Below are 15,254 nucleotides of genomic sequence, written 5' to 3'. Positions count from 1 at the left end.
CATGCCCATTCCTGAATTTGGTATCCCTCTGTACTTTCAGTGCTTCCATTGAGAGCATGATACTGTATCAAATTGCTTTCTTACATCACACCCAATCCACTGTCATCCCCTAAAATTTGCCCCACCAGAGTTGTACAACAGCAACTTCTGAAGGGCTAAATCCTTGCCTTAAGTGGTCATATTGATGCTAATCACTAAACAAATGTAAGCGGTTACTCACACAAAATATTTAATTTACCTTGTGTTGTGTAGTGGTTCTCGGCTTGCATATTTATAAACTTGTGGCTCATCACTTGAGAATAAATGGTTTTTCTTCACTCAGAGATAATCTTCTTGTAGGTGGGAGGGGAGAAAGGCATGTCTTAAGGAACTGGTGCATGTAGTTAGTTCATGTTAGGAGACTTTGCCAAGTTCTGTTTTTGGCACCACTGGTATACATAATCATCCAAAACTAAGTAAGAACATATTGGTTAGATCTATAGCAGCCAATGCCTAGGGGCAATAAAATATTTGAGGGAGCCAGCCCCCCCCCCAAGTTGATGGGCATTCCAATTCAAATGGTGGGTGTGCACTGCATCATGTGATCACTTATGTGGGGTGGAGCTTACCTGGGCCCCCACAATATTTTATTCAAGTTGGCACTTCTGGTTAGAGCCAATATACTTCTAGTCTTTCCGAAACTAGACAGGATCTGCAAACTCAGATAAAATTTTGGAACTGAGCAGCTGCAAAGCTATTCTCTCCTGGCCACATATAAACTATTATAGTTTCAGAGTAGCACATGAAAGAGTCCTATTTCAGGCCCTTATGTTACAGCCACAAAACACATGAACAATCCCACAGAAATAAACACCTGCAAGTGGTAAAACATTCCCAGTATTGTGTTCAGCACAGCTACTTTGGTAATGAATACATAAAAAAGAGTTTTTACCTCATTTTGTGGGGTGGGGGGTGGGGATCAAACCCAATCTGGAAATATAATTATCCTAGGAAGCTACCAAATGGCATAGGTGTCTCCTGATACTAGTTCCTAACTGCTTGCTGACCACACCATAAAGTGTAAAATTAAAGTGGCTATGGAGTGACTATGATTAAGCATAATTTGTTTTCTTCATTGTTAAGTCCATTGTCTGCATGCTACCAGCTGTGAAATTGTGCAATAAGCCATAATTAAACAGTGAAAGAGAGTAAACAGAACTAGTTAAGTGTAATTTGGTGCAGAGAGAAACACAAGGTGACTTTTAAAGTTTTTTTTATTATTAGCACAAAGCAGAGGAGGAAACAAACAAACAACAACTGTGAAACTTATGGTTTAAATGAGTCCACGGTGATTGTAAAATACCACTAAAAATCAGCTTGCACTACAAAACAGCAATACTACTAAGAATAACTCAGAAGGTCATTTTTCAGCTTGTCTGGTTTATCTGAGGCTGCAGTCCTCAATGTGTTTACATTTCTGCAGCCCATTTCAGTTCCGTTGGGGGTTTTGCAAAAGCACTGAGGGTCACAGCCCAGATTGAGGAGTAAAGTTCGGTTCCCAAATTATATATAACTAATAAAAGTCTGATCTTCCCATTGCCGTAAGCAGAGTTCCATCCTACAGATATAGCACCAATTTGCATATAAAGCTGCCCCTGCAATGGCTTTTTGTTGCCAGCCACATAACAGCTTCTATTCATAATGATGTAATTGCATCTGGGGATGGTAAGGGTAGAGAACCGAGACTGTGATGCCCACCTCAAAAAGCTTAACTCTTCCTTGGACATTGCCAGTTATCTACTGCAGAAACACTATTGGGGGGGGGATGACCTACAGCTTCTCTCTAGCTTCTTTTGCCTGTCAAACACACCCCTTACAAATCTACTTCCTGCTGCCCTTATCATGCGTGGAAGATTAATGAGTTCCTTCCGGCGCTATTAGCCTTGTTTTGCCACCTGTGCCAGGTTTGACGTCGGGCAGGTCTTCGCCATGCTTGTACACACTGACGGTGACATCCACCATCTCGCCACCATACTTGTTCTTGACATTGATACTGTACTTTCCTGAGTCTTCTGATGCCACCCCCTTGATGACCAGGCTGGCATACTTTCCTTGCTCCAGTTTGACTACATAGTGATCGTTCAGTTCAAGTTCCTTGTCGTTCTTAAACCAGACTATCTCAGGGTCGGGGTTACCAAACACAGTGCAGGTCAGATTCAGGGTCTAAAACAAACAGGGAGGGAGCAGGGAAAGAATGTGAAATCCAGACTTTGGCATTGGCTTGCTAACTTAGATTTCTTGATCTCATAGCCTCACAAATCTCTGCCACTGTGACAGTTTTCCAGCATACACTGGCATTATCGCTCAGCACAAGACACAATGGGTTGTAACCAGTGCTTTTTTTCTTAAAAAAATGTTTAGAGGTACTCTCATTTTCCTACTCATATTGAAGTACTGCCCCTCAATGAGGCCAAACTTAGATTCACAAAATGTTTGGGGTATGCGTACCCCCTGCGAAGCCCCAGGGGGGAAAAGCAATGGTTGCAACCAATTGTATCTTGTCTGTCCCCTGTTCCTACTTCACAGAAGATTTTGTAAGTAACAAACTGTAAACTGTGTACAGCTGCTATTTTTTAAAGACTGATATTTATTTTAAAACTGCGAAGACAGTCACCCAAAGGCTGACTACGGAACCAATGCTACCACTACAGTCTCCAGTTTATAGAGATAACCCAGGTAACCCTCTTAGACATAATTATGATGGGACTTAAAGGGACTGCCTGCTTCCCCCCCCCCCTTTTAATGTAAAAAGGGTGAAGATGATTCTCACTGATTCCCACCCCCCTCTGTACAAAACCCCACCACATAAACCTGCTCCAGATAGTTACGATACTGCAAGAGGTGGTGCAGACAAATGGAAGAATTCTGAAAACTGCCTCCCTCCTTCTTCCATCCATCATCCACTGGAGAAAAGAACCTCCCTGCACAGGTAACAACCCAGATTGCTAAATTGGATCCTCTTCAAGGAGGGTCCTGCTTGCACTCAGGACCTTGGGGCCTCCATGACATCTGGAGGCAGGGCATAGTCCAGTTGTTGCTGGGGCGGTCCCACGATCACCCCAGTTCCAGCACCCAATCAGGCTGTTGCAAGTTGGGGGAGGGGGAGGTTTTTATAAACTTTGCGCTGCTGAACACCAGCCCACCCACCCTCTTTGGTTTCTGTGCTTTGGCCTTGCTTGGGACTTCGGTTGGTCGCCTGTTTTGTGGTAAGGGCCTGGTAGGAATTTTGTCCACTTGGCAGATTGACACTGGCCATTTGGTTTTCGCCTACTTCCCAGCAATCATCACAACTTTGTAAGGTTTGGCAGTTAGGCATTGAGTTAGTTGTGGTTGGGGGAGGTGAGGTGAGGTGCAGCCATCACCTGCCCCTCCTTAAAAAAAAGGGTATTCTGCTAAAGAAATCTGGAGGTTCTGGATCTCGTCCGAAGTCCGCTTGAGGGGCTAGGGCCATGCCAGGACCACAGGAACCCCAGGGTGAGCTACAGCCAATTTGCATCGATGTAGCTCCCTCGTTTGGTTTACCCTTACAGACCTCCTGCGGGGTGGGCAGGAGTCAGTTTTAGTTTGTCAGTGACTAAGCCAATACCGCTCACATTGTGGAATCAATAAAGTTGTGGCCTAAATTTTGCCCATTAATCTTAAACAAAAAAATTGAGTCTGTGTGAATTTATTTCTAGGGGGTTACCTGAGGTCCTTGAAGCGCAATCCTAAAAAGCATGGCAATCCTGAAATGTTGCTTGCCTTGCTAGAAACACACCCAACCCCTTTGAAGGTGGTGAAGGGCTGCATCAATTTTCCTCTTTAAACACAGAGCTGGCAGCTCTGCTTCAGTGCCAATATGGGCAACACTCTAACGCCTCCAGCAGAGCACCCTTGCAGAATATTGTGTGGGATCAAGTGAGGGGGCTGCATATTTATAGGTGCATTTAAGATACAAATATAATGGTATTCTCTCACGAGGCTTTCTTAGTCTTTTTTTTTTTTTTTGTATCCACACCATGACAGCCAAGCCACACGGCTTACCCTTACCTTGCCTTCCATTATTGTCACCACATCGGGCAAACCACCAAGCACTTTACCACGATCTATGAAGAAAAAAGCAATCAAATTATATAATCATCCATGCATTTTGCCAATTGGAGAGTAGGCGCCTATAGGATGATCAAGGTGAGACAAATGCTAAAACAGTACCAGCAGCTATTTCCGGATTTTAAAGGAATATGCAAATATCAAATGTCTGCAGGCAACATTAGCCGGCAAGTAGGATACTGAAGATTGTTAAAGGGTACAGCCCATTCTGTATTGTCTTCATCCTCAATTTATTTATTGCTCCCTCAGAGGTTTTCAATGTAGAAACTCTTAGGCGCTCCAAACTCTTAAAAAACAAAGACTGGGAGACTATTTTAAAAATGGAGATAAGGAACAGCTAAGCTCTTAGCCCATTGCAATGCAAAGGGGTTTATTGTGATAGCGTCATGCACTTACTTTTAAACTAACATTAATACATTACCCAGTAACAAATGTCTCTGGACAGCTTACAGCAACTTGAATTAATTTTTGTTGAAACATTAAGTAGTGCATGATTCCCAGCATATCTAGGTAGGGCTGGGTGAGACTCCTTCCTGAAGTGCTGGACAGCTCCTGCTGCATTTCAGTGTCAACAATACTGAGAGAGACGGTTCATTGGACTGACTCTGCATAAGACAGCTTCCTATGCTCCCATAATCAGTATCTCCAGTTTTCTCCAAGTAATGCTCAGTCCAAATTTCAATACATCTGGACACTTTGAAAATGGAAACATCCAGTTTCTTCTGGCTCAACAGCACCAGGTGGGTCTCTGCTAATATATACAGAGCTGGCCTAAAGAATTTCCTTTTTTTTTTTTTTTTGGTAGGTCAAGATGAATTTAAAAGCATGCCCACACAACCTGTTTTATCTTATACTGAGCAGCATAATAATAATACATAAAATTATTAAGAGTTGACCAGGATATTATTTTCCTATTTTCAGTTTCAGTTTTACACTTCATTTTAATTTTTACCTATCCTGTTATTGTAACTGCACAGTTTAGCTGGACTCCGCATTCATCGGCATTATCCCTGACATAAATTAGAGTCCCCATTTCACCTGTAAGCAGGGGCTGAAAAGGTGGATGAATCTAAAAAGGCAGGCAGTTGCTCTTTCTGCAGGGCATTTAAATAACTGAAGCAGACACCCCGAAATGTTATCACCCCAGGAGATTGCCTCGTTTGCATCTACGGATTTGGCAGGCTCTGCATATACAACCGAGAAAAACAGTAGCTGACCATTTCAGGTAAAATGATTGTCCTGGGAAATGGGAAATGACTAGCGTCTGTCATCATAATGGTACAGAAATCATAGTGAAATATGTTGAAATAAGACACCTCCCTGGAAGCTATGATTTTAGGCTAAAAGTGAAAGTATATTACAGGCAAGTAATAAATAAGCATGCTTAAGGTCAGAGTACCTGACTGATTATCCATGCTGGTGAATAACGAGCAGCCCTTATGTATACTATCTATCACTCAGATTTCTTGCCATCATCAACATGAAATCTGTCATCCTTGGTTTCCAGTCTGCATTGCATATACTCACCCATAGTCTGTTCTCACTGTCAGCTCTGAAACCTAACTAACAATAGTTTCTTAAGTTGAGAGGTTTAGGCTGGACACCCATTCTCTCCCACTTTTCTATTCCCACCTGCCAACTCGCTTTCCAAGAATAGACAAACACAGGTTCTCCAGCTAAGACAGACCTGCTTGACAACCCTCCCCTCCCCCAACAGATAGCAAAAGCAGATGGTTTAGCAAGTCTTGGGGGGTCCATCGGGCATGTATTGTGGACTGTGCTAAGGCTGGTGGGTTACAAGTTTTCCACATCTTCTCTAAAACGGCAACTATCTATTTGGTTTGAAAGTGCACCTTCCTCTTAAAATGAACTGATGGAAAGCACCATTATGTATACCTTATTCCAGGCTTCCTCAACCTTGGCCCTCCAGATGTTTTGAGACTACAATTCCCATCATCCCTGACCACTGGTCCTGCTAGCTAGGAATCATGGAAGTTGCAGGCTAAAAACATCTGGAGGGCTGAGGTTGAGGAAGCCTGCCTTATTCCTTCACTTTTGTTGAGCTTTGTAAAGGTAAATAAAAGGAACAAGGTCTACCCAGCATTCACTAGCCTGCTAGATCCTGCTCTTTTATGATGATAATAAATAACATGCTTCCTCTGTACAGAATGTACTTACTCTTCTCAGCAAAAGCAGCTGCCCTAAAGTGGGGAAAGAAAACAGAAAACAGAATAATTAATATCACAATCATGTATATGTATATATACACAAACATTACTCTCCCACTTTTGGAAGAGATCAAGGTGCTGTACATGGCTTTCCCTGGTCTCCCTTTTATCCCCACAAAACCCTGTGAATTGGTATGGACTCTCTCAGGAGGTGGTGGACTCTCCTTCCTTGGAGATTTGTTAGCAGAGTTTGGATGGATATCTCCTGTGGATGCTGTAGTTGAAGTATCTGCATGGTAGGGGGTTGGACTACAATTCTATGATTCTAAGTAGGTTAAGCTGAGAAATGGTGACTGGTCCAAAGTCACCCAGTGATCTTCATGACTGAGTGGAGTTTTGAGCCCTGGTCTCCTTGATAATTGAGTCCAACACTCTAATCATTATGTCACATGGGCTCTCCATAGAAATAGGGTGTAAGAAACATCTTATACCCTATTATGTTAGAATGACACTGGTAGCCAAGACAAAGTAATTGTCATGAGTTTAAAGGAAAAAGGTATAAAGCTTACTTGAGTCTCTGGAATTCTGCATAAGCATCGTCAAACGCTGCAAAGAAACATTTTTGAGTATTATAAAGTTTGCCTTTTGAATCGGCACAAATCCTTTGATGCCTACTTGTGTTTCTGTTCTGTTCTCAACTTATAAAAGTGGTAGAGAAACATCAAATGAAATCTAAGAAGAGAGATCAAAGGCAGCCCTGATGAGAAGAGGCATAGCATGAACGAAGTTGGTAGTGTGCCTTGAAAACTGTTAGCACAAAATAAATACCCAATAATAAACAATGAACGTTAATTCCCCAACTGCAAAATGGCCCCAAATTACAGTGCGATGAATCCAGTTGCATGCTTAAAGATGCCTACCTTGTCCAGATAAATCAATACTCCGCTTATAGGACTCCTTGCCATCAGACAGCTCAAAGGTGTACTTCCCTTTATCCTTTTCTGTGGGCTCACATATCTGCATCCAGGCAACTTCATCACTGCCTCCAATCCTCATCTTTTCACTAGAAGAAATCTTAGATTCCCTGGGGAAATGAACACAGGGAGTCTTCAAAATACACACACAGGTGGACTTTAGGCTTCTGTTTCTTGAGCAACAGTTCTTCTTGCTCTGTGACAAAGCTTTTGAGGCCAGGAGAATTTTCAGAAGCAGGCTGAAACATGGTGTACGGAGGGATCAATAACAAATGTTCAAAAGGGGAGAAGCAATACAATTTTTTGCTGGCCATGGATTGGGTATGCCTTGATTTAGCCATCAGACTGAAGATTATAAAAGTAAGCATACAGTACTTGTAAGCTTGTTGACCAAGGTTTAGTGGGATAGAAACTTGTTTTCTCATTCAATGGATTCATAATCAGCGCCAGCTTCAAGAAATGCAAGACGGGATTTACAGGCTAACCTAAGCACTATCAGTTTCTTTGACATAAAATGCTCTGGGTCTACAAGCCAGAGGACAATTCTGGGGTTAATTTCATCACATCTGGGAGATTCATTTTTGGATGATCTAGCCTCCACCTTTGTTTGGTTTGTTTTCTTCAAAGCCTATGACTCTCTCCTATTTCATTTTGAATTTATTTTATACTTATTTTTAGTCTATTCATATTTCAATTTAATAATCTACATGAAGCTTGAAGGATTTTTTTTTTAAGGAAGAACATCTGTCACCCAGAGAGGGTTCTATTACTTCTGCTATTTATCATTTATAGTGCTTTCAAGATGTGCATTGCATTTTCAGAGTGAAATAAGAGACATATGCAAAGAGACAGGGTGGGGAGGAATGCTAGCAAGGGGAAGGGGAAAGACAAGGAGAAAGACAAGCAAAAGCAGATTAGATCAGCCAAAGGTTTGTGAACAGCTCATTGGTGCAGCTCACTTTTGGCTTTGTGGGCAAAAGGTACCAGGTTCAATCAATCTCAGGTCAGGCTGAGAAAGACTCCACTTTTTAAATCCTGGAGAGCCACCGGCCATGAGTGCAAAGACAAGAACAACCTAGAGGGTCACGACTCAGTGTATGTCAGTCCTATGTTCATGTTTGAAAGATGGGCTTTCAGGCACAACAGGGCAGCATGGAAAAAAGCACAACTGATGTTGCTAGAAGTGTACAACCTGAATAAAATTCTAAACTTCAACCTGAGATGTTCAAGGCTGTGCCAGTGGTAAAATTTCATTATTTATCTGGGTCGCTGCTCCATTTTGATTTTTAAATGTGCAGTCCTTCAAACTGTATTTTATATGCTTGACATTCTAGGACCAAGCAATGGATGATACTACTGAGTGAGGGATAGGGGAAAGGTAAAGGAAAACACTTGGCTGTTTGTGTGCAACCTCTACTACGCATGATTAGGTTTCCTGGGATCGTGATTTTAGCCTGTAAATAGGAATATCAAGTTCTGGATATTTTGCTCCATCATTAGGAAGGTGGGGAGATATTTGCTCCCCTATAAGCTTAAGAGCATTAGTGAGACCATTTTCCAAATTTCCTCACCTGTTGAGGTTAGGCAGGTAGCAACTGCAGGGCTCTGCTCTCATACTGCAGGTTCAAATTCAATTGTGTATTTTCTGTGGTGGCACCTTATTTGTAGAGTTCCCCCAAACCCCACCTATACAACCAGGTAAGTGTTGATTTATTTGCTCAAGCATTATATTTCAACACATGTTGTCTTATCACTTCAGATTTGAAAAGGCAATCAGACTGCTTTTGTTGTTGCTATGCTATCTTATTTAGCCCTCTTGTTGTTTGGTTTTATCTCACTAGTTTATCTTATAAGCAATTTTTACAGCTTTTTTTCCCTTTTTAATCATAAGCAGTTTCAAAAAAAAAAATGGATAAGGTCAGATACTCAGCAAATGACTTATATGTGCTGCAGCCTTTTGGTTCTTTAGAGCTGTTGGTGATACTGACCAAAGGAATAAGGTAAAGGTAAAGGTACCCCTGCCCGTACGGGCCAGTCTTGACAGACTCTGGGGTTGTGCGCCCATCTCACTCAAGAGGCCAGGGGACAGCGCTGTCCGGAGACACTTCCGGGTCACATGGCCAGCGTGACATCGCTGCTCTGGCGAGCCAGAGCTGCACACGGAAACGCCGTTTACCTTCCCGCTTGTAAGCGGTCCCTATTTATCTACTTGCACCCGGAGGTGCTTTCGAACTGCTAGGTTGGCAGGCGCTGGGACCGAGCAGCGGGAGCGCACCCCGCCGCGGGGATTCAAACCACGACCTTTCGATCGGCAAGTCCTAGGTGCTGAGGCTTTAACCCACAGTGCCACCTGTGTCCCACGACCAAAGGAATAGAAACTAACAATTCAGGGTGAGCATAGACATATTGGTTTGGAAACAATCATTGGCTCACAGGAGTAGTGAAAATCTAATCTTGGCTTTGAAATGATGCATCCAGTGCTCAGATTATTATTTTTTAATCCAGCTATTTCCATCCAGAAAATGACTAAACCTCAGTGGCTAAAATATTGATACCTCCAATTTAGATTCTCATCGATCAGCTAAAAAACCCCAAGTCCAAACAGAAATGATTTGGCCTAATGATGACAAAGGCCTAATATGAAAAGATTGAAATATCATTACTTAGCTTTTGCTTTGCTATCCTAGATTCAGCTCACTCGACCAAGCAAGTCTCTAGATGGGAATTCAGATTCCCTGCAGTGCAATGAGTGGATGATTGCATGCTGGCTTTACGATTTGTTTTATGCTCCCTGCGATGCAAAGTGTTGGGATGATTCAGGGCGGGCTGGGGATTTGCATGCAATGCTGCCAGCTGTGCTGATGACAGCATGGAAACCAAAAATTGGCTCATTTCTTATGAAAAAGTTGTCGCCTGAATTTTTCATTTTTCTACTTTTTTTAAAAAAAGAAGGAACATTGAAGATTTGCATCTCTCCGCCCCACCCCCAATATTAGTATCAATATCAAAATGTTAATTTGTTTAGTCTCTGAATACCAGGCAAAAATCACCCAGTACAGTCATACCTCAGCTCTCAAATGCCTTGGGAGTAAAACATTCCGGCTCCCGAACGATTGGAAACCGGAAGTGAGTATTCCGGTTTTTGAACTTGTTTTGGAAGCTGAATGTCCGGCGCAGCTTCCGCTATTGTTTCCAGCACACCTATGCAATTGGAAACCAATTGGAAGCCATCCCTTGGTTTCTGAACTTTTCGGAAGTTGAACGGACTTCCAGAATGGATTCCGTTCCACTTCCAAGGTACATCTGTATTCAAGGCTTGGCTGTTACTTACTTGTGAAGCCAACTTGCTTTCATTTCCTCTGTGTAGTACTTCAAGACACACTGTAGTCTTATGCCTTCTGGAGTACAGTGGATCTTCAGTTCAGAAGCAGATTTACCTACAGGGATAAAACATTATTCAGATCCAGTGGTTGGGTTTTAGAATCTCAAATCATGATCTAAGAAAAAACTCCAACAACCAGACATTCTTAAGATAATTCATTCTACCTACAGACTTTCAGTAAATATATAGTGAATCAACAGATCTCCAGGACCACTCCTCTTAAAGGGCTGCCATGAAGCAAGATTAATATAATGATGCTTAAGAAGAGAATTGGTTGGTTTTTTTAAATTCTCACATGTTTAATTAGACATTAAAAAACCATACTCACAATAAATTAAAATTGCTATTACTATGATGTCATCTATGTATGTTGTTTCATTGTATGAAATGCCAGAAATCTGGAGATTGTTGACATTTACTGAAAAGTCTTAAAAGGCCAGAATGAAATACCAGAAATTATGACCTACCAATAAATCTCAAAGTCAGGTCAGTGCCATCAGTAAATGACCAAATATTACCCACATTTCCAAAATTAACATGATTAAGCATGGTGAAGTGTCAAAACCAAGTCTCTGAACTCAAACATTTTCATCATTCTTAGAATTTACCAATAAATATCAACATTCACTAAGTTTCTGATGCTTACTCTGTAAACCATAATTTTCCATACGCTGTAATATTTCAGCCCAAAGTGCAATATTTATATTAATATATTAAATATATTACAGAATTCAATGTTATTTAGATTTTAATGATGATTTTTAAAAAAAATTCTTCTGAGTTGGATCATACTGTGACCATAAACACACTTATAGAAGAGTAACTTCTTATCACAAAGCTAACAAACTGCATTGCCCAAAGCCTCTTCGATAAATGACACAAAAACAAGCATGTGGTAAAAAAAAAATGCCTTCCTGTTTAATAATGTCTATTAAAGTCATAAACCTATTCAGAATGTTAACTACACCATAGAAGGGAATAAGGCTCTTTTGAGATTTCCTGTTTTCAGTGACAACAGGTTATCTCAGTTTCTGAAAATGTTAATATATTTTTGAAATGAAGTGGAAATAACATTTACTCACCACTGATTCGACTCAATCCCAGGATCATATCTTCATATACTGAGGAGAGAAGGGGGAAACAACGGATTGTTAGCATGGGAAATACAGATATGTAGTATTCACATGAGAAAGCTTTACACAGATAAACAATGATACTGTGATAATTATTTCAGAAGGGCTTGTGCTTGGTTATTTTGACTTCATGTTCTTGCATTTAACAATCTTGGTCTCCATATCGCTGCACACATAGCTTTGGCTAAGTCCAAATTAGACCAGTTCAGTGGGCCAACCTGCCAAATATCCCTCAGTTGTCTTCATGAGCTGGAGTCTTGCAACCAGTTTTGCAGCTGATGGGGACAACCTCTGTGTATTTGGCAGGCTGTCCAGAAAGAGCCTTCAGGAGGGGTCAGCAATGGAGTGCAGGTCAAACATGCACAGCCCAAAACTCCACCCTCATGCAGTTGTTGCCAGATGTTTGATGGCACCTAAAGTAGGCTAATGTAAACAGCTCAAACAGCCATCTCATGCGGCTATTTTGTGAGTGTTTTCCTGAGGGAGGAACTGGCATTAATTAAAGGACAATATGTGCATGTATTTGGCAGTAAAAAATAAATAAATCTGAGGGAATGAGTTACTCCAAGAATCATACAGCAGCAATCAGAGGTTTGTGAGGCTTGAGCTGTATGGGATGAGGTGGATGACCTGCATGACTTTAGAAGGAGCAGAAAACATGCAGTTATAAATGTTTCAGAACTTCTCACAACTTCCATGCCAGAGGAGCTTCCATCCCAGAGGTGATGTAGTTATTTCCTTTATTCCCCATGGTTTGGAATAACAAATAACCATGCATGACCAATGCAGGGGAAAATAGAGCTTTACCTTGTCCTGATACATCAATAGCAGACATATCTTGACCTCGGTCATCTGACAGTGTTGCCTTATATTCACCCTGGTCCTTTTTAGACAGCTAGAAATAAAATACGACACAGGGATTGTGTGACTTATATTAATGAAAGTCACTTAAATACTTGCTGCATTTTCTATATCAGAAAGGAAATCTACTTTGAACTTTGTCTGAACAGAAATGACATGAGAGGCAGATGCAGTGAGAGCATCGTTAATGAGATAATTATCGCATTAATACTTTTGCATGTACTGCTTAATTAATTAAGCTGCCTACCAAGCTTAACATCATTTTCAGTCCAGTACAAACCAATGTAAGGTTAAAGGAAGTATTCATTTTGACAGAAAGAGATGAAGCAAGTTGGTTTAACATACTACCATATAGGTGATTAAAGACTGCCTTCTCACTTTTGGTTTATATCTATGTGAGATACAGTCAAAACCAAATACATTTAGGCAGTGGTGACTACCTTGAAAATATGCAACAGAGACCGCACCACAGGCACAGCTACTTGGGAGTAAATCTCATGGAAATCAATGAGATGTGCAGCAAAATCCTTTGCATGTTACTCTGAAGTAAGTCCCTCTGTGTCCAGTGGGCTTTACTCCTAGATACATGGAATTGCAGCATTACCTCTGATTAAATATGGGGCATGATGTAGTCAAACAAAACATTCTTCAAGTCCATTGATTTCAGTGAAAGAGAGTATTTGAATAATAATAACCTGCACAAAACTAAATTTCCCTCGCTAGCAGGAAACACAAATAAAAAGCACACACAAGAATGGGAGTTCCCCTTGTTGGAGCAGCCAGCAAGTACAAACCTCAATAATCTTGAACTTAGGAAGGAGGAATCTATTTAATGCGTCACCCAGAAATCATTGCACCATACCTTTGGAATAGTCAAACAGACAACCTCTTTCTGCAGGTCAGGCACCTCTTCAACATCAAATCCAGCACCATCTTTATACCACTTGAAAAAGGTCTCTTTCTTCGTATTTGCCACCTGAACAAGGACAACAAAATCAAGGAAGTATAATATGCTGCTAACAAGCTGTGCCTTGATGGTTTGTTTGGCTCACCAGTCACAACATTTTTGAAGGTCCACCTGCCCTCATATTAGTCTACCCTAGCATTAAGACCTTCTTTGAAGGCCCTGCCCACATTTAGAGGTGCAAAATGGAGAAAGGCTTCATCCGTGGTAGCCCCCTGTTTTGGAATGCAATTTGATTAATCAGGGGTGCGTACTTAACAACTTCCATTCTGTTCTCGTTATTCACTGGATTTTGATCTTCATATTGCTTTAAAATATTGCTAGCTGCCTCAAGAGAAGATCCGCATAAACATTCCAGTAATTATAGACGCATCTCATAACGTGGCACATAGTTTCTACTGGAACCAATCAGAAAAAGTAGCAAAGCATTTGGAGTGACTTAAGACTATGATTTGGACTGTGATTTGGACTTGAGACTAGTATTTGGAAACAATGTATTTTGAAACCAATGGGATTGAATGCCTTTTCACATGATAGCAGTTGGGGAAAACAGCTACCCACATGGTAGGTCAGAGATCACAGGGTGCTACTTGCACTGAGCCAATGGTCTATCTGACTGCACACTGGTTCTCCAGAGTTTCAGACAAGAGTTTTCCCCAACCCTACCTGCCTGGAGATGCCAGGAATTGGCCCTGGGACCTTTTGCATGCAGAAAGCATGTGCTTAACTGCTGAGCTTCAGGTCTCCTGCTTTTTTCAGATATCTTCTGGCCTGCAACTTTCTGTGTTTTCTGAAGGAAACCAGGATCCATCAGAAATAAGTATGCAACACTTTCTTGGATCTGTTGCCAAAGGGCCTGTGGGAGCTGCTACCCAAATTGGTTCATCTGGACTCATAAAGAAACCAATGTTGCAATTCTGCCAAACGTTTCGCTCTTGGCGACCAGTGACTGTGCTGGAGCTGGGTTGAAGGTCTTCTTCTACAGCATGGAGTGCCCTGCGGGAGGCAGGAGCACAAGGAAGCTTCCTGAAGGCAGACCTTTTGAAGTGCTAGTGGAAATTCAGCTCAGCAGAATGGCAGGAGAGAAACAGTGTGTTGTTTTATGCTTGGAATATAGCTGTGTATTGGCTGACATGAAATATTGCTGGATGAGCGAGTTTAAATGGTAACTTGAAAGAAGCAATTTTAGAAAGAGGTGTTTTTTATATATTAAAAAAAAAAGAACAGAAGATGATTACTTTCCAGAGACACTGTTCTGTGCTGCTGAACAGGTCTGTCCATCATGGAGCCACTGTTGCTTCTGTAGCTGTAGTTTTTGTCACATTCGTCTAACAAGGATCACAGCAATACCAAAACTAAAAGCAGATATGGCAAAATTAGGTTTCCTGGCCCATAATGATTTTAGCAATGTGCCTGTGGAGTCTCTGGAAGAAATGCACACAGAGGCAAACTACTCTCCACATGGAGCCCAAAAACAGCAAACAGTGAAATATAAACTACTTTTGAAATTGAGCGAATATCCCAAAGCAATTTGTAGCAGGGCATGGAGTTGTACTAGTGAAAGAAGAGAAGTCAGAAATCACAGTAGCACTCAGGATTTTTGTATATCAGGCACTGTAAGATTTATAAAGATGTTGGTTCCTT

At 41.3% G+C, this 15,254-nt stretch overlaps 1 protein-coding gene across 1 annotated transcript in view; it reads right to left on the bottom strand.

The window, feature by feature from the left end:
* Positions 1 to 1,235: 1,235 nt before the first annotated feature.
* The window catches only part of MYOM2 (myomesin 2), an 81,973-nt gene continuing 67,954 nt past the window's right edge, over positions 1,236 to 15,254 (bottom strand). The window contains exons 28-36 of the mRNA XM_081906699.1: positions 13,509 to 13,622; positions 12,593 to 12,680; positions 11,735 to 11,773; positions 10,602 to 10,707; positions 7,217 to 7,380; positions 6,866 to 6,902; positions 6,307 to 6,329; positions 4,069 to 4,124; positions 1,236 to 2,202 (exon numbers count right to left, since the gene is read on the bottom strand). Coding sequence (XP_081762825.1) covers positions 1,894 to 2,202; positions 4,069 to 4,124; positions 6,307 to 6,329; positions 6,866 to 6,902; positions 7,217 to 7,380; positions 10,602 to 10,707; positions 11,735 to 11,773; positions 12,593 to 12,680; positions 13,509 to 13,622 — 936 coding nt within the window. The 3' untranslated portion in view covers positions 1,236 to 1,893. The remainder of the gene's footprint in view (positions 2,203 to 4,068; positions 4,125 to 6,306; positions 6,330 to 6,865; positions 6,903 to 7,216; positions 7,381 to 10,601; positions 10,708 to 11,734; positions 11,774 to 12,592; positions 12,681 to 13,508; positions 13,623 to 15,254) is intronic.

Source organism: Podarcis melisellensis (assembly GCF_964234715.1).
Source record: "Podarcis melisellensis genome assembly, chromosome: 3".
Classification (NCBI taxonomy): Eukaryota; Metazoa; Chordata; class Lepidosauria; order Squamata; family Lacertidae; genus Podarcis; species Podarcis melisellensis.
This window is presented reverse-complemented; position numbering and strand designations above follow the sequence as displayed.